Source organism: Sciurus carolinensis, chromosome 6 (genome assembly GCF_902686445.1).
Source record: "Sciurus carolinensis chromosome 6, mSciCar1.2, whole genome shotgun sequence".
In the NCBI taxonomy this organism is placed as follows: domain Eukaryota; kingdom Metazoa; phylum Chordata; class Mammalia; order Rodentia; family Sciuridae; genus Sciurus; species Sciurus carolinensis.
This window is the reverse complement of record NC_062218.1, coordinates 6,232,515-6,252,518: the sequence shown is the minus strand read 5'-3', so window position 1 is coordinate 6,252,518 and position 20,004 is coordinate 6,232,515. Positions and strand designations below refer to the sequence as shown.

Below are 20,004 nucleotides of genomic sequence, written 5' to 3'. Positions count from 1 at the left end.
GGCATGCCTCCAAGCTTCCTGGCATTAAATATTTATCCTGTCTTTCAAGTGCCCGAGTATTGCAGTGAGCAATGTCCCGCTGAGGTGAACTCACTGCAGATCTCTCCATCTAACAGAAGGAGAGCAAGGACTCCAGGTGTCAGGGCTGGTGGGAAAGGTGGACTTTTCGGGGCTGGTTCCGCGAGGTCGGGAGAGCAGGGGACGCCAGTGCTGCTGGGAGGGCTTTCCGTGCTGAACGAGGAAGGCCCTCAGGCACCTCTCGCTCCACCTGGGCACCTGTGAGATGAGGGAGGACTTCGGTGGAGCCGGGGGAGAGAGGGCCCACAGAAACAGCCGGAAGTCCTGGCATTTACTGAGCATCTGCTTACCAAGCATGTTTATGCGGATAGAATCTCACTAGGTCCAGCGGGAGATAGGGAGGAGGTTTAGGAAACATTCTTGCTTTAAAGCGAGGGGAACAAACAGGAAAAAAATTAGAAGTCGAATTGAGGTGTTATGAAATGAGGAACAAATAAGGCACAGGTCCTGAGACCCGAGGGGCCCAGGGAAGGGCCTGTCAGCTGGGTTGGTGATTCCGAGAAGGCTTCCAGGAAGGTGGGCAGTGGAGCCGACCCCAGGGCTCTAGCTGAGAAGGGGGAACACGGGGGGCGCTCCTGCAGGAGGTCTGGACGCGCCCAGGGCGGCAGTGGACGGGCAGAGAGGAGAGGCTGGGCCGCGCATGGATGTAACGGCAACAAGAAGGGAATTCCCTGGTGCGGTTTTCAGAACATGCTACTGAACAAATATCCTGTCAACCGAACAAAATCTGCCTTGTCTTTTCACCCTCAGCTTTCACACATTTTGATATTTTTCTCTTTCCATTAAAACCAGCTAGGAAGTGACCAGTTCGATTTCCTTGTGTTCTGCCTTCTGTGCTGCAAAGGGTGACAGGATGAAGCCCCAGAAGAAAAGCGTCAGCCAGGCTCACCTTCGCCCCACTGCCTTAGGGGAGGCGCCGACTCTCATTCTTCACACAGAGAATCGGAGGCTGCCATTACAGCCCGGTTCTGCCTTTGGCATTTACATTCTCAGAAGGTAGCAGGTCTGTAAGCAGAAGGCAAGTCTGGGGCATCAGCCACTGCTTCGTCAGCTATCGAACTCATAGGTGAATGCCAATCATCCCACACCTCGTGGCACCAGCTGGCTTCCACGGGGCCAGGGAAGGAGCTGTTGGGGGGCAGTGTTCTCCAGGTCACTGTGGACTGTTTGGGTTATACAGATTTGGAATGAACTGGAGAGTCGGATCAAAGCACACTAAGCCATCTTAAACCACCCGTACCTTAATGCGTTGACAGTTAAAAATCCTCATGGAGTGGTCTGAACGCTTATTGGGCTTAGAATTCTGTCCTGGAGTTGACAAGCATCACACTGGGCTTCAGTCAGTGCCAAGGGGTTCACTAATCCAAGTTCAGGAAGAGCAAACCTCTTCAAGGTAAGCCTCCCTGGTCCCTGGCATGATACAGGCTTCGTGAGCAGGAAGCAGGTACCGGGTGATTTGTAGCCATGGAATTTTCTCTCTGAGACACACAGAGGCAAAAGCCTTTCCCAGCATGTGGTATGTGGGTGCCAGGGGCTGGGAAGGTCCCGGGAAGTGGGGGGGACATGGAGCTGGGATGTCATCTTGACAGCCCCCAGGAGACACAGGCTGGTCGCAGGAGGGAGCAAGAGCTCTGCCAAAGAGGGAGGGGGACTAGGCAGGCATCAGAAGAGCATCCACAGAGGCAGCAGAATTCTTCTTGAGATTCTTTTTTGGGCCTCAGCCCTGTGCTTCTTTTCTGTAACAACTTAGTGGGAACAAAAATCAGCCTGAAACCCTAAATATATACCACTACCCCACACCTAAAACCAGAGTCCTTGGAATAGAAAATAGAAAACATGGCTTCTTAGGCACAAGGCTGTCAACTGCCGGAGTTAGGAGGAGGTTGGGATTTCCTATGGAACCACAGTGAGGGCCCCTGAGAAACGGGCTGTGGAGGCTTCTGTGGGCGAGGAGGAGACAGTGGAGCCTGTGCGTCCCACCCCGAGGAATGACTCCAGGGACAGGGAAAACCAGGCGCCCTCGCATAAAAGCACTTCAGAACTTTGACGAGAACCTCCGACGAGTCCTTCAGTGTGGCTCCCTCTCCCGTCTGACCTCTCCTCTCTACAGCCTAAGCAGTCCTCAGGGGGTTTCAGCCCCGAGACGCTGGGTGTGCACTTGAGTAAATCAAAGAAACCATAGTCCCATTTTGGGGAGTTTTCAGTGTGATTCGAAAGATCTGAAATATACTAAAGTGAACAAAATCCATCAAAGTTTGCACACAGAAGGCAGAGGGGGCCAGGGGAGGTGTCAAAGGAGAGGCGCACTTCAGATCCTAACCCTCGTTGGCCAGAAGACTCAGGCACTTCACCTGGGAAAGCTCAGGGCCACTGTCCTCAGAGCTCCCAAAGTGGGAACAGGCTTCAAGGGGCCTGGGGACTGAGGGCACCGTGCTGATGTGGTTCCAGCAGCAAGGGCCTTGCAGTGGAGAAACAGACACAAAGAGCAAACTCCTGCGGCCCTGTGGTGGGGTACTTTCCGGAGGGGCGGCGGGTGGGCTGCACATTGGCATCTGCCTCCTCACTCATCCCATCTAAACTGGCTGCCAGAGTCCAGCTGGCAGAAGACATCATGATTTTGAAAATATGGAACTATTCATAGTATTGTCTATAACCTCTGACATCACACATAAAATAATCCATTCACAAAGATTTTAATGACTATTCCTATTTATTTTGTATAATAAATTATCAACAGAACTCCACTATTATGTGTAATGATATGGTACTAATAAAAACTAAACATATAACAGAGGGAAGACCGATAGAGTAGAGAAAGGAGCCCAGGAGGGTGGGAAGGATGGTACGGGAGATGGACAGGAGCAGATTATGTTGCATGCATCTATCAATGTGTCAAAACGAATCCCACGATTATGTGTAACTATAATGCACTAATAAAAAAAAGACAATAAAAAATATCTCTCGGGCTTCTCCTGAGACTGCCCATGGATTCTGCTGGAAACCTGGCTCAGAGTGGCCTCTTCCGTTTTGATTCATCTCCAACGAGCAAGAGGAAGCGCTGACTTGTCTTTGGGACTGCTGTCTCCTGTTGGCTGTCTCAGGACAGCTCTCACTGAGCTCTGGTCAGCTAGGGACACTTGCTTTACACTCAAGAATAAGCTTATATTTAAGTCATATCTAGAATGAGTATTTAAACCATCAATGGTTACAATGGTTGGCTAAAATTAGAACACTAATTTAAAACATTGTAATGTTTGTTACCTTCAAATATTCTAAAATTTTATATCTTGAAAGTGGATGTAAAAGATTTATTGGTTTGAATTTTAATCCCCCTATACAAGAACAGTTTCCTCTTAAACTGATGCTCACTAGTGTGGATACTCAGAAAACAAAGCAGACGATAAAAAATGTTGACAGAAACAACTCAGTCAAAGCATTATGTTAGGGTGTGACATCCAACATTTCAAATAATCTTCAAACAAGCACCTCAGCTGTCCATGAGCTGCCTCAGTTCACATCTGGGCTGCTGACCTGAAGGGCACCTGTTCCTTTGCTGGGAATTATGCTCTTGAAATGTAAATCAGTAAGCACCCTGGATTTGAATGTTTTCAGCAAGAAGTCCATTTCCATAAAATGAACACTGTTTTCAAAGAAGTCCCATATTTGAAGCACTTACCAAAAGCTGCCCAGCAAAGCAGACAAAAAGGATGCAGGCGAGAGAGAGGAACGCAGCTCCAAAGGACACGCCGAGGACGGTCGTCCTACCGGAAACAAGAAGCGAGAGGTTAGGGCCCAGCCTGCCATTCAGAAGGCTTCCCATGGTGCTCTGGGCTCACAGGACTGAAGCGAGGGAGCGAGCGAGCGACCCTCCAGAGCTTTTCCGAGAAGTGAGAATGAACCTAAAACAAATGACACAGTCCATGCTAAAGTGTGCACTGTTATGGTTGATCCACATGATGCGACTTTCCAAACTGCCCAGAAGCGTCAGTTCTTTGTGAAAAAAATCATCTATATATGTGACTTGCCTATGGTGCCATGCTCGGCCATATCCTCCATCTCAGGGGCTTTTGTCATGCCACGGATGTCCCAGCAGATGCTGAATCAGGTAGCCTGCCATGGTGACCTCAAAGACTTCATGCCCCATCCCCGCTCCTCGACCTGGAGACCCTGATTCCCACCTTCTTCAATCTCACACAGCCAAGTGCTCAACACAGGAGCATCTAAATTTGCTGAGATTCTCTGAAGATTTCACGAGGCCTGACATTTGCCTGCTGTTGAGTCAATGAACAAAGAAGGCTGCAGTCGCACGAAAAACAGGGCCACTAAGTTCAATTCTGCCACCACCGGCAGGTTACGGGTTCATTTATAAGAGTCATAAGCTTTTTTTTTGGCTCCAAGGATTGAACCCAGGGGAACTTAACTACTGAGTCACATCCCCAGCCCTTTTCATAGTTTAATTAAAGATAGGGTCTCACTGAGTTGCTTAGGGCCATGCCAAATTGCTGAGGCTGGCTTTGAACTTGTAGTCCTCCTGCCTCAGCCTCTAGAGCCACTGGGATTACAGGTGAGTGCCACTGCACCTGGTTAGTCATATGCATTTCTGAATGGTCCTTAAATAATTAAACAATTCAAAGTCTTAAAACTTTATTTAATCCCAGGAGGAAAATATCAGGAGTATGAAACAGAGCTGAAACACAACAGATACTCAAAGGTGAATCTGAAATGGCACATGAAGGGGAGGTCAGGTGGTGTCTGAGACCATAGTGGAGCCCCAGGCCCATGAGATTGGTTGGAGATAGTGAAGAAACACAAGATCTAGCACTGAAAAGAGGAGCAGCAATTCCAAATGCCAGCCATGGGATCCAACAATCAGATGCAAATCAGTAGCAACTGATTCACCCTGCAAGCACAGGCTGAGCCCCAGAAGCAGAGAGACAAAGGGAGCCATTAGTGCCCTGCGTGCCGTCCCCGATGCTACCATGACAGGAAGGCTTCGCTCAACTCACACCCCAGACACTGGCTCCATTATGAGAGATGACCACAGGGCCACACACGCAGCAAGCAAGAGCTACAAAAACTCGAGCTCAAACCAACATTTGAGCCTGACCCAGTGATGTATTGAGCACTGAGTCATGTCCTGGACGTGATTCACAGAGTTTTCCAATATCTGGCCTGAGAATAACATTTTTTTCTCATAAAAATTGCATTTTATGAGTAGCCATCAGTTTGCTAGAAGAGTTTACATACACCAAATAATCCCAGATGGACAATTCTCAAGGGCCAGCTCATGAGAGATGCCATGATACAAAGAGTGAGATGTGATCCCGCCCTGGACTGCTATACTCTAGAAGAGGTAAACCTGTATGTCTCCTAACTTCTCCTATCTAGAACATTCTCCCACCCCACATCACTCCAGTGCTTGTTCCTTGTCCAAAGCCTACAGAGACCCTGGCTCCATGCTCCTTGGTCTGAGGTTGACTGAGTCCCGACACATCCCCTCAGAATCTTCAGCCCGGGTTGCAGGTTAGAAGGGACAGGAATGTATGCAGTCCACACCTCAGAGGTGTGAGAGCCCTTGTCCTTTTTACTGTGACTGAAGGGGGATGTGACGATCATCTGATGATCTTTAGTTTGCCACCATCTCCTGCAATTTTATATAAGAGGTCTGAGAGATTCTCTTTGATTCTATATTCTCCTAATTCTTTCCCAGTTTCAAGGTATGCTGGCTTCAGTAACAGCACCTCTTTTTCTCAACTGGAACTGTTTCATGAACATTCCCTTCTCAATGGTTTGGTAAAACTCAACTTACCACAAATTAAATAAAATTAAAAAAACTATTTGAAAAATATTTGATGGTGATGGTGATGGTGGTGGTAATGGTGATAGTGATGGTGATAATGATGTTGATGCTGATGATGATGGTAATAGTGATGATAATGGTGATGGTGGTGCTGATGGTGATGATTATGATGGTGATATTGTGATGGTGGTGGTGGTAGTGGTGGAGATGACTATGATGATACATGCTAATGTCTATTGAAAATTTACTACATACTAACAGCTGTACTGAGGATTTTATAGGTATAGTTCACTTTATCCTCATAATAATCCTATATAGTAGTTACTATTACTATTTCATTTTTTCCAAAGACAAACTGAGGACGCAAGAAGTTGAGAAACTTGCCTAAAATTATACCTCTATTAAGCAGTCTAGTGAGGAATTATGTTCATGCAACTGCATGGCTGACCCAGGTTCTGTTTTAAGGACTAGACTTGTCAGAATTTTGCCATGTTTACTGGTTCTATTTCTTGAGTTAATTTTGACAATATTCCTAGAAAATTATCTATTTGATTTACGTTTTCAAATGTGTAATATTTTGTGTATTACTATCTTACAGTTTTAAGTCTCCATATTTAAAGGAGTTGCTTCTTGAACATAAGACCATTTTTCTCTTGTCTTCTCTAGATCAGTGTTTTGAAGATTTACATGTTTTGTTGATCTCAAGGAATGAATTCTTGGTTTATTTTAAAGGCTATGCTTCATGATCATTTTCTGTATTATTAGTTTCAAATTCAACTTTAAAAATTCCTTTTTGTTTTATTGAAACTTGCATTGTTCTTTTTCCTCACTGTCATTTATTGCCATTCTTTTGTATTTTCTAATAAATGCATTCAAGGACGCAAATATTCCAATAATTACTGCTTTAAGCAAATTCTTCAGGGTTTGATTTATAGCTCCTCATTGTCACTCTTTTCTGAGAAGCCTGTGATTTCCATTTCCATTTCCTTTTAATACAAAGAACAATTCAGAAATCTGATTTTAGAATTTCACAAGGAGATTATTTTGGTTGCTCTTTGCCACTTCTGTTTTCATTATATTTGATGAGAGATGGTACCCTCTATTATTTCTATGTTGACAATTTATTTTTCTCCTGGGGTATGGCAAGTATGCTTTATTTCACTATGTCATATGGATTTTTGAAAATGATATATTGCTTCTTTTTTTGCTGGTAACAAAGATGCTCTCTAGATACAACTTTCAGGGGGTTTGATGAGCTTTTGAAATCCCAAAAGACTGACTTACTTGGACTATTGATACTAGAGTGAGTGAACATTTTCAACTGGATCGTGAGTTTGTCAATAGAGTTGAACATTTTAATTCTGCTTTATTTATTTGAAAAAGATTCTGAAGTACGTAAAGATTGATACATTTTCTTGGAGACAACTCCATAATAAAATCTTGCTTTTTCGCATGTGGATTTTCTCTCCCTTGAGTTCTATTACTGTCTGAAATTCTTATTACTGCAGTGTCCTTTTCTTCTGTAAGCCCTTCCTGGAATCGCTATTCTCCACCCTTTATTTCCAGCCTTCCTCTGTCTTCCTATCACAGCTCTTTCTCCTGCACATCATGTAGATGTGCATTTCCTTTGTAGCCCTGAACTTTCCACCTCTTGCTATGGACAGGACTTTTTTATCCATTCACAGTTCAGGCAACTTACTAATAGTTGACTTGTTCTTCCATCTTGTTATCTTAAGATAGGTGACAGGACTCACAGAAAACATCTGGATATAAAGCTTCTCTTATGGGAAGAATTTTAAAACAAATTCATTAAATAGATACATAACCATTGAAAAGTTCTATTACGTGTTATTTTTGGTAAGTTGTGTTTTCAAAGAATCCTCCCATTTTATCTGAATTGTAAACTGTTTTGTAGTCAGTTGATTTATAACATTTCAGGTTTCTCCTCTACTGTCTGAAGAGCTGTAGTGAGCTCCCCCAACCCATATTGTTATTTGGGTACTTTTAGTTCTTTCTCTTTTTTCTTCTTTTTAGTCTTACTAGCAGTTCAGGAATTTTTAAATGTTTTTCCCCCAATGAATTAATTTTTAGTTTTATTAATTTTCTCTTTTGACAAATAGGTAACCTGTATGAAGCCAGCAAAGCCCTTCTGCACATCTGGAAAGACACGCATCTCTTGTAGACAGGATGTGGCTTGCTCTGCCTTCACCTGGCCTGTCCGGTCTTTTCACACTTCATATGCTGGAATTTAATCTCACCTTCTTACCACCTGCTTTTTATATGTGTTTATTTGTCCTGCTGTTCTTGGTCCTTTGCTGTGGTTCATGACATTTGCTGCTGTTATTTTAAGTATTCATTTTCCATTTAGTTGATCTCTCCTTTTATCTTTGGTATCTATTCTCTTATACTTGCTTGATTCTACTTTGCTCATCTTTTTCTTGATTCCTAAGCTGCAACGCTAGACAATTGATTTTTCCTCTTTCCTAGTTTAAGAATTTTAAGGTAACAGATTCCTTTCAATTACTGTATTAGTTGCATTCTACCCATTTTAATATATTATCTTTTGCTATTTAAACATTTTAACATTTCTATTGTGATTCCTTGTTTGACATGTGGGTTATCTGAAACCATATTTCTCATACTGAACTATTTGGGACTGTTTTAAGATATTCTATTGTTATTGAGTCCTTGTTTGATTTTGGTGTGGTTAAATATCAGGTTAAATATCTGAACTTACTCGAATCTTCTGGAATGTGTTCAGGGGCTTTTCTGGCTTAGCATAGGCTACAGCTGGGTCAGTGCTCCTCGATTGGAGTGGTTGAGATGACAGGTATTCTGAGCTGGGTGTAGCACTCTGTGAAACAGGAATCTGACGTCCTGCTCCTGTCCTCAACACCCTGTTTCTGTACACTAAGAGCTAGAAAAGGCTTCCTGAGTGTTTATGATCATGGAGTCGCCTTATTCTCTCTTTGCTTCTATCTTTCTGTTTTCCGGTTCTGTTATTAGGTGTAAGTACATTTCTGACTTGCGTGTTTTGATGACTCGCTCTCAGGACCTGACCTCCCTCTTCGTCTCTGTTACTACTTCTTTGCCTTGGAGTCTACTTTGTCTGACATTAACATGTGCACAGTCGTGTTGGTGCTCACTGTCTATATCGTGTGTATTTCCCTTCCTTTTGCTTTCCACGGGCCTGCCTTTTGTATTTAAAGCACATCTCTCAGACAGTATGTGGCAGGGTCTATTTATTTGACGTACTTGGCCTTCTCACATGTGATGTGCTTGAATTTAACCACACTTCTGATGGTCATTTGTCCCATGGATTTTGCTCCTGTGATTAGCCCACTATAGTTTCTGCTATTATTTTAAATCTACCACCTTACTCTTTGTATTCTGTTTGTCTCATTTCCTTTATTCCTGTATTCTCATTTTTATGGTCATTTTTTATTAATTGAATATATTAATAGTATTTTTAAAATTTCCTCTATTGACTTTTTAACTATACCTCTTTTATTTTTTTGATGATTGTTCAAGAATTAAAGTATACCTTATTTTTTCTTTCTTTTGCTTCTCTTCTCACACTTTTTTACTGGTGTATTGTGGTGTGCCTGATGGGATTGGTTGTTACATATTGAGACATGCGCACAATGCAACAATATAATTTGGTCAATGCCACTTGTCAACAAACCCCTCCTTCCATTCCCTGGGCCCTTTCCTCTTTGGATCTCCTTTGATTTTGCATCAGATTCCCACTCCTTCCCCCACCTTCCTTTTCCTTTTTCCTCTCTAGCTTCCACACACAAGAAAACATGTGCCTCTTGACTTTCTGAGTTTGGCTTATTTCCCTTAAGAAAATGGTCTTAAGTTCCATCCATTTTACTGCAAATGACATAATTTCGTTTATCTTTTTGGCTGAATAAAACTCCATTGGGTATATAAACCACATTTTCTTTATCCATTCATCTGTTGATGGACACCCAGGTGGGTCTCATAGCTTGGCTATTGAGACTTGTGCTGCTATAAACATGGGTGTTCCCAAATCACTGTGGTATGATGGCTTAGAGGAGTTAAAGCACACATTCTTATCAGAACTTACTTAGCATTAATATTGTACCACTTCAAAAATACATAAGACCTTCACAAGTATGTGATCCCATTCTCTTCTGCATCAGAATTCTCTGTACATGAATACAGAATTTTTTGGATAAACCATTGGTGATCTTTCACTTCCAGCATATTCTCTTTCATAGTCTCACATATGCAGCACATCCAGTGCTCCTCATTCTCTCATGCAATTCAAGTTTCCTTCTAACATCACTTCACAGTTTGAAAAATTTCCACTTTCATTTCTTTTATTACAGGTTTACTAGTGGTGAATTCCCTGTTTTTCATTTACTTATAGTATGTTTTTATTTTACCTTGACTTAAGAAAGGAATATTTTTATTCAATATTAGTCTAGTTGTTGATGTTTGCACCAGTGGTTTTAAAACATTCAATTGTCTTCTGTCCTCAATAGTTTCTGGAGAGAAGGTCAGCTGTCATTTCTATCTTGGAACCCTTGTATATAACGTCTCCCCCCATACACTTTTGGTTTGCACCCAAGCCCTCCCCCACTTATAGTTCAACTACTCAACTATGATAAACCACTTTTGTGTGTGTGTATGTATGTGTGTAGTCTGACTACTCAACCATGATACACCACATGTGTGTGTGTAGTCTGACTACTCAACTATGGTATACCACGTGTGTGTGTGTTTGTGTGTGTGTGTGTGTGTTTGTGTGTGTGTGTGTGTGTGTTTTCCCTTGCTTGCTGTTAATAGAATTTTCCTGTATTTGGAGGTTGATTATTTCAACAAACTTGGGAAATTCATTTCTAAGAGGGCTGGAAGCCCAGGCTCATTGTCCATGATTGCAGCTAAGGTTGGCCAATGGGAAGTACTACTGGAGATTGGAAGGCAGGGAAGGAAGAAGGCTGGCATTTACCTAACTCCTGTTCCCTACCAAGTGGCTTTTTCTAGATGGGCTGCTACCCCTCCCTCCTCTAAAGTCCAAGACACTTGTCAGAATACCCTTCATCTCAGCTCTGACCAAGAGGCCTTGCTGTGGTTCTACTAGCATCTTTTGGAAGGCCCATCTACATCTGTTTCCTTACAAACCAAGGGCAGTAGCAGGTTCTTCTTGTTACTAATAGAAGGACTGCTTTATTACCCATCCCTTCTTTGGTTTCTCAGTTTTTCCTTCATTCTGTAAATATTTCTTACTAAATTCCTTTATTGAAATACTTGAGTTAATTTATTGTTGTTGAATTTTTTGAATTATATCCACTAACTGAATGAACTTTTTAATTTTTATTTATTTATTTATTTATTTTTCAGGTACTATATTATTATTGGTCAGGTAGAAACCTAGGAAGGAATCAGAGTTACTTCTGCAAATTTCTTTGATTTTTTTTTTTAAACAAAACATTCCTTTTTTACCAGGAGTATTGAGCAAATATTACATATCCCCTGGATCATGTCATCTTTGAATATTATTATGAATAGACAAGTGATTTTGGAAATATATTGACTTTTAATTGCACACATATCAACATATTTAGTGATTATCATAGTTAATCTATTTTAAAATCATATGATTTATTTTGTGAATCAGAGTTTAAGTAATGGATTTCTATATGATAATGAGTCGTAAAGACCCTCATTTTCTAACATTCATGTCAATAGTTTTTTTTTAAGGAATAATTTTTCTACTATTAAGACATTTGGCAGAGACCATAAACATTGTGGAATCAGGTCAAGTAAACATATTAGAGTCTGAGAAAATGATGTTGTTATTAATATTTTATTAATATTTGACTGTAACAGTCTACTAGATACAGTGAAGAACATCCCAGAAGAGCTGGTGGTTTTTTTTTCTGGATGTATCTGAAAATCCTATTTTGAGCTTTCCTCAAGTTTCAAGATCTACTAAGGCATGGGACTCAGAAAGAAAAACAATGATACAGATATGATTATCTATCTGCTTTTGCCTTGGTGGTATGTGTGACAGATTTGTATTTAAGCAGGGATAATCTTTTTCTTTTTTTGCTACTGGGGATTGAACTCAGAGGCACTTGAACACGGAGCCACATCCCCAGTCCCTATTTTGTATTTTATTTGGAGACAGGGTCTCACCGAGTTGCTGAGCACCTCGCCATTGCTAAAGCTGGCTTTGAACTAGCAATACTCCAGCCTCAGCCTCCTGAGCCACTGGGATTATAGGCATGCACTACTATATCCGGCAGGATGATCATTCTTAGAACTATGTTATGACACACACAAAATGACTCAAAGGAAATTGAAAATATGACTAGATTTACCCACAAAGCAAAGAAACTGACTTAGTAATTTAAAAAATTCAAAATAATAATAAATAAATTCTATTTGTAAAGAATAGCCTTTGCCCAAATGGCTTCACTGGTGAATTCTTCCAGTCTTTAAAAAATGAATTAATACAGAATTTTCACAAGCTCTTCTAGGAAATAGGAGAGAAAGAAATGGTTCTTCACTCATTTTATGAGACCAGTGTAACCCTGACAGCAACACCAGACAAAGATCACAAGAAATCAAAACCCAAGACCAATATCTCTTATGAATAGGAAAAACATTCTTAAGCAAAAAATTAACAAACCAAATTTAGCCACATTTAAAAGGTTTTTGTTCCATGACAATGTGCTATTTACTCAAGAAAAAAAAGTTGACTTAATATCTGAAAATCACCCAATGTAAACAACATAAAGGAGGGAAGCTGATCATCCCATTAGCTGCATAAACAGCGTTTGGCAAAATCCAACATTCATGATAAACATACTTCAGAAAGTATGAATCAAGTGCAATTTCCTCATTCTGATAAAAGGACCCTACTGAAAACTCACAGTGAACATGTCTGAGAGCGAAAGGCCCAATGCCCCATCCCGAGATCATGAGTGACAAAGGCTAGCCGGGGCCACCTGTCCTCAGCAGTGCACTGCAGGCAAAAATAAACAAAGTGAAACAAGACACCAGAATGGAAAGAAGGACGGAAGCTGTATTTGTAGGTGCCAGGTAGGTGATAGAGAAGAGCGTCTTACTGCCTGGGGCTCAGGGTCAGAGCCGCTCTCCCTGACAAGCCGCCCGAGGTGGTCCAGGCTGGCGCTCAGGCCGCCCTGGTGTTCTTGTGCAGGTGATGTGACGCATCTGTCCCCAGGTTGTTATGAACTGGATGCCTGAGTGTCCCCAATAGTCACATGTTGAAAGCCAAACTCAAACGTGACAGTATCTGGAGGTGGGCCCATGGGCGTGATTAGGGGACCAGAGTGGACCTCATGAGTAGGATTCAGTGCCCTCACGAGCCCTGGCTGGAGAGCAGTCACCTCCTCCTCCATGTGAGGAGGTAGGAAGAAGATGGCCGCCCACAGTCGGCAAGAGGGCCCTCACCACCAACGCTGGCACCCTGACCTCAGGCTTCCGTCCTCTAGGACTCTGAGCAATGGACCGCGTTGTTCATAAGCCATGCAGTCTATGGCACTTCACTCGTGCCGTCCAAGCAGACCCAGACACCAGGGGACAAAAATACCATGAGGCAAAGTAGTGGTGGTCAGAAGCTCTTAATTATCACCATTTATCCTGCCTGTTCTATCAAAAGCCTGTTCGGGCCCATTAGGCATACCAAGATGTTTGTGTAATTGAATCAATTTTAATTAACATTCTGGTTGCAAAGCTGTTTCTTTTAAACACACCAGCAAAATTGATTCATATACTTGCTGAAAAGCAGATCTGACTCTTCCCTGTCGTGGGGCAGAGAAAAAAACATACCTTTTAGCAACAATGTTCAACTTTAGCCCTTTAATCAAGTGTGTTGTTACCTCTATGGAAAAGGCTGATTTGAGATAAAGTCTTTTTCCCTGTTCATATTCTTTTATGGCAGAAAATGGCCCTGACCAGGATGAGATATTCATTTGTTGGAAAATCCCCACAGATACACCTCCCTGCAAAAGCCTGAAAATCAGACTTATCATCATAGGTGTTGTGGGCAAATCATGGGGTCTTACCGTGGGGTTTGTTTGGTGTATTGACTTCACACCCGATCTTCCCCATTACCCTCATAGCCCACCCAAGGGAGACTCTGCCAAGCCTCTGCTCATATCAAAGATGGAACAACTGAGGGAGGAAAGTGTTTGGTTGTAAGTTAGCATGAAATAATAAAAATTCCTGCTCTTTAAATGACAGAACTTCAAAATGAAAGGGAATTCAATAAGAAACAGAAGGGAAAGTCAACAAGAGGAAAGGTATTTAAATATTCACTACCATGAAAGTAGCCTCTCCCTGATAGTAGGTCTCAGCTTTGAAATTTTTGGCCATTTGAAGGTCCTAAGATGTTCAAGAGGGAAAAAGAGCTACCTCTGGTTGACTAAGAAACTTCCCCTTCGCATGATAAGGACTGGGGATTTGGTTTTTCACACACACCTTATTTGATGGAAGACCCACAGTTTTCTTTTACTGCTCTCGCTCTTAGGTAAATTCATCTCATCCTATGGATTTAAATTCTACCGAAGAGCTAAATTTTCCAGATTATGTCTCCATGCAACTCCTCCCATGAGCCCTCCTTCCCTAAAACTCCACCACCTGGGGTTCCTGACCCACCCCCGCCTCTGAGCATGCACACACACACACATCTTTGATTTTGGAACTGAGCCCCCAAGTCCACTTTTCTCTCCACTTTTCTTCCTCAAGATTCTTCTCTTCTGTAAATGCAAATTATTTTTCCAATTGCTCAGATGGAGAACAAAAATAAAACCCAACAAAACCTAACTTCTCATATTCTTCATAACCAATCCCACAGCAAGAACTGCCCGACATTCTTCACGACACATCCCAGAGTTGGGTCACACTTTATGTCCTCTAGGACCGTGCCAGTGCAAACCTACACATATCACCTGGCCTTCCCTTTTCCTGCTTGCCCCCTGGAAGAGCAAGAATAACCCATTCCAAGCACAGACAGATTAAATCCTTGGTTCAGAATCTGCCATGGTTTCCCACAGGACCCAGAAAGAAATCCACCGTTCTTAGAGCATCCTGCAGGACCACCATGACCTGCCCTCTCGCACTGCTCCTCCGACCCCATCTTCCACGACTCTCCTGACTTGTTCTACCCCCGCCACTGTCCCCCACACCAGAGAAAGTTGCCTGCACAAGAGTTTCTCTCTATCATTTCTGTTTAGAAAATCAATCAGGTCTGGTTTCAATGGATATGAATGATGCTACTATTAAACTATCTTCTTTTTCTTTTTCTTTTTTCCTTTTAGAGTATAATAACAAAATAATAATAGATCTTTGAAATGAGTATTAAGGAATTCCTGAGCATTGAGTATTGAAATGAGTAATGAAACTGATATTAGCAAATCAACATTTCAAGAAATAATAGTTCTAAGATATTTAACATTATAGTCTGGTTATTCATTTTTCTTAAGTAAAATATCATTATTATTAGTTTTACTTGGGCTAATGAAACATGATATTCAACTAAGCTTTATTTTGTCTAAATACTGTCCCCAGACCTGGTTTAACATAACCATACCATTTTGCTGACAATGTGAAAAAAACTGACTAAAATATATAGAAACATTTCATGCTTGGTCATTTTCTGAAAGTAGTTGCCATTTCTAATAAAGTTATACTACAAGGCAGGCAGAGTAAAAACACAGCTCCCCAAAGAAGAACCAAATAATAATTTGCCACCTAGTTAAACTCTAAAACTAGAACCAGATTCAAAAGTTATGGACTGAATAAGAATGCTACCAGGCCCCCTTTCTAGAAACACTTCCCTTTGCAGATCCTTCCCAAGCAACAGACTCCTCTGTTCTCAATCACTCATTCATTCACTCACTCTGCACCTTCGCTTCTTGAACAAACCTGAGGTGAAGCACAGCCGAGGACCTTGACTTGATGGTCATGTAACGTACACATACCAAGACTTCACACTGTGCCCCATAAACACATGCCATCATTATGTCAACTAAAAATTCAAAAAACTACAGACGCGCGCGCCGCACACACACACGCACACACACACACACACACAAGACAATTTATCTAAAGGAAACAAAACCAACAAAGCAGAGTATAACTATAATTTCACGAACTAAGAAAATGAGTAAGGGAAAGTCAGCAGAAGTGAGAAGCACGATTACCCTAATGAAAATGCCTCCTAGGGGCTGGGGATATAGCTCAGTTGGTAGAGTGCTTGCTTTGTAAACACAAGGTCCTGGGTTCAATCCCCAGCACTGCAAAAAAAGGAAAAAGAAAATGCCTCCTAAAATATAACAGAATTATTTTCTACCTCCATGAGAGCAAGACAGAGAAATCACTAGGTACACAGTGGGTCTTCACAGGCAGAATGCTGAGAGGTGTCCGTGCTAATGGACCAGGAGGAGCTGGGAGCATGTACATGCTGTTGAGTGTGAGGTTTCCTTTCCATCCAAGGCCAGTGGTCTCCCAGGCATTTGATGATCAGGAAGGAACTCAGTTCTGAATAAAATCAGGAGACAAGAAGTGCTCTCCCACCAGGAAAGAGAAAACAGAAAACTCTATCCTTCAGCCAGGCCATTTGCAGGGAAGATAACTATCTGTTGGGGTCATGAGTAGAAAAAGCTCATCTGTGAAAACTGAGATCCCCAATCCTGCTCCATGCCAGGGAGGCTGATCCAAATTCACATGCCTACCTGGTGCAGGAACCTCGACCATGGGTTCAACACAATACTGCAGCTTGACCTCATGAATCCTAGAGGAACCTAGAACCAAAAGCTATCCCATAGCCATGTCTTTACAATTAAGAAACTTGAGATCAACACCGACCAAAGCCCTGCTATTGATGAAGTCAGTCAAAACTGTGTGTTCAACACAGGAAACACACCACCTTGAGGGAGTCTACCGAGAGGCCAGTGTCAGAAGTCACACGTGTTTATGAATGGGAAAGAGCAGACTGAAACCAGGGTGTAAAATCCGCCAATAAATAGGAAGAAAATGAAATATCCACAGCCAAAATATAGAAAGAGTTGTCAAGTTTTAAAAAGGATCAAATAGACTTTGAAGCACACACACCCACACATTGAAATTATAAAACTCCAAGTGGATCAGGAATTTATCTGAATTCAAGGCAAAAAAGGGTGGGGGTATTGTAAACTGGGAGGGAAAATTACAAGACCTGCAGCACAGAATGAAAAACAGAGGAAGGACTTCAGAAGAGATGAGACACAGTGTGTAAAGCAATATGAAGTGAGGGAAGGGACATGGGTAGGGAGGAGAGTAGAGTGAAACAACATTGTCACCTCATGTACATGTATGACTGCATGACCCACGAGATCCTGCAAAATGTGCAATCAGAAAAATGAGAGATTAAACTCCATTTATGTATGATTTACCAAAATGCATAGATGCATTCTACTGTCATGTACAACTAATTGGAACAAATTAAAAAAATTAAAAATATGTAAAGGCAGAGAATTTTTTAGAACAGTGCCGAATTTTTAAGAATATGAGATCAAAGATTGAAAAATTGCACCTCGTCACTTAGGTACATAAGAACGAATTCACATATAGAAACAATATAATGAAAGTCCAGGGAAAAATAAAATCTTGAAAAGTACCCAGAGAGGAACAATAGATTACCTACAAAAGACTATCATGAGACCAACAGAAGACATTTCATCAGCAATAATAGGAAATGGAATGCAAAGGAAAGATGTCATCATAATACTGAAGGTAAATAAAAGTTAACTTACAATTTTATTCCCAATCCATATTCAATAGAAAATGTGAAATAAAGTAGAAAAGTATTGTGTGTGTGTGTGTGTGTGTGTGTATTTGTGTATGTGTATACATATATCCAATAAAAAAAAAAAAAGGATAAAATAACTAGATCAACCCTTTAGAAATCAGGAAGGAGGTGAGAAAGAACCAAAGAAAAAGTCCAGGAAATGCAAGACAAGATGGTATGGCAGAAGTAGGTCCACTCTCACCAGTGAACAATCACAGGAGCAAAAGTCACCTTTGTAATAAACAGGACACAGGGATGACCATACACTTTTCTGTATCACTGAAATATGTCATAGCAAAAATGTTCAGGAAGAAAAAGAAGGAAGAGAAATCACGGGAAAGGCAGATGAAGGAGGAAGGGTCTCGCCACGATAGCTACGAGACAGATCCGAAGCCTGGAAGGTGGGCGGAAGGAAGCAGCTGGCTTTCCTCGGTGCTTCCCTCTGCGGACCCCAGGGAAATGCGACCTGTGCAGACTTCAGAAGGCTCAAGCTTGAGGGCGCACTTGTTGCTCAAGAGATGAAGTGTGACGAAGCGTGAGAAGATGGACTTCTGTGGTCTCACAGGGTGCGTGACGAAGCGTGAGAAGATGGACTTCTGTGGTCTCACAGGGTGCGTGACGAAGCGTGAGAAGATGGACTTCTGTGGTCTCACAGGGTGCGTGACGAAGCGTGAGAAGATGGACTTCTGTGGTCTCACAGGGTGCAGTACAACAGAAGAGAGGCCAGAAGACCACACCCAGACGGAGGACGTGGATGGTGCTCTTCCTGAAAGTGAACCCACCACACATTCTTCTTGTTCTCTAGAGGCCTCTTTTAAAGTGCCCCAGTCACCTTCTCCTCTCCCAACTCTTTCCAGGGAGGGAGGGATCTTGTGTTATTATATTATGGGAGGTTTCATTGAAGATTCTCTAAGTCTGTAAAAAGAGCTCCTTTGGTTCACATATTCCAAAGCTAATTCTTGGGGGTAAGAGGAATATACTGGGAATTCCTCCAAAACCAGCATGGATGTCTGATGGACTGTACATATGTGAATAAGACTGTGCTGTGTTATGACTTTTGTCAATGCCCCTGCACTGGCTCAGTGCTCAGACAAAAACCCTATGGAGCATGGGGTGGCCATGGGGAACACAGAACCTCCTCCTCGCTTGCTGAGCATCTTCTTGAGTTAAAAGTACAGCCCAGTCCAAGCAGCCTGCTGCTCACATGTGCTGGCTGTGCCATGGGGGCTGTTTTCAATCACACAGCTGAATTCCACTGAATCCAAAATGATGCTTCGCCATGGAATATTACTCAGTCACCAAGAAAAATGAAATTATGGCATTTGCCCAGAAATGGATGGAACTGGAGACCATCATGCTAAGTGAAAGAAGCCAGTCCCAAAAAACCAAAGGCCGAATGTTCTCTCTGATATGTGAATCTTAACAAACAATAAGGGGGGCAGGGAGGGATTAGACAAGGGGGAAATGAAGGGAAGGGGGGGCTGGAAAAAGAAAGAGAGTAGAATGAACTGGACATCACTTTCCTATATTCATACAGAAATACATGACCAGTGAATCTCCACATCATGTACAACCACAAGATGGGAGGTTACACTCCATGTATGTGTGCTAGGACAAAATACACTCTACTGTCACGTATACATAAAAAGAAATATTAGAAAAAGAAAAAGATGGTGCTTTGGCTTTTATACAAATGGTGCTAACAAGAGGAAAGAAAGTTGATTCTAGAATTTTTTTCTATGTCTCCAGTTATTGTCAGAAAAACAAGAGGTTTTTTTTTCCTTTTGTTTGGATTATAAAGTGAGAATCAGAGTTTTTGGAGAAAGTTGTTGGCTGTGCATTGTTCTCATTTAGAAGGTTCAAGGCAGAAGATCATGGAGGCCTCATAGAGTGACTGATAGGACAAGCAAGGAATCTGGGGTGCTCAGACCCTCCCCTCTGTACCCAGTCTCTCCTGGGAGAGGCCAGCCGGCCAGACCTGGAACAATCAGAGGTGACCACAGAGGGTGGATTAAGACAGAAGGGAGGGAAGCGAGACTCACGGTCCTGAACCACGGTGCGCTGTTGGGCAGGTGTGCCCAGGGTGGCTGGTGTCCCTCAGCACTGTGGTGTTGACTGAGGAGTCACGCCTGAAGGGGAGGGTGCTCTGTTGAGGTAGGGTGTTGTGCCCATTTCTTAGACTGAGCATCAGAATTATACCAAGAGCAATGCAAGAAGGTCACATCCACCCTAAAAACTCCCCAAGGGGAATCAATATGTCCACTTAGAAAACTAAGTATTTTTGAAACTAAGCAAA

General features: G+C 42.2%; 1 protein-coding gene across 2 annotated transcripts in view; it reads right to left on the bottom strand.

Annotated features, from left to right (window-relative positions):
• Positions 1–20,004, bottom strand: part of Adcy2 (adenylate cyclase 2) — a 373,487-nt gene that overhangs the window by 61,851 nt on the left and 291,632 nt on the right. For both annotated transcript variants that reach the window (XR_007109132.1, XM_047555883.1), the window contains exon 15: positions 3,755–3,839. Coding sequence is in view for 1 of the 2 variants with exons in the window: in XM_047555883.1 (XP_047411839.1) it covers positions 3,755–3,839 (85 nt within the window). In the remaining variant the exon portion in view is untranslated. The remainder of the gene's footprint in view (positions 1–3,754; positions 3,840–20,004) is intronic.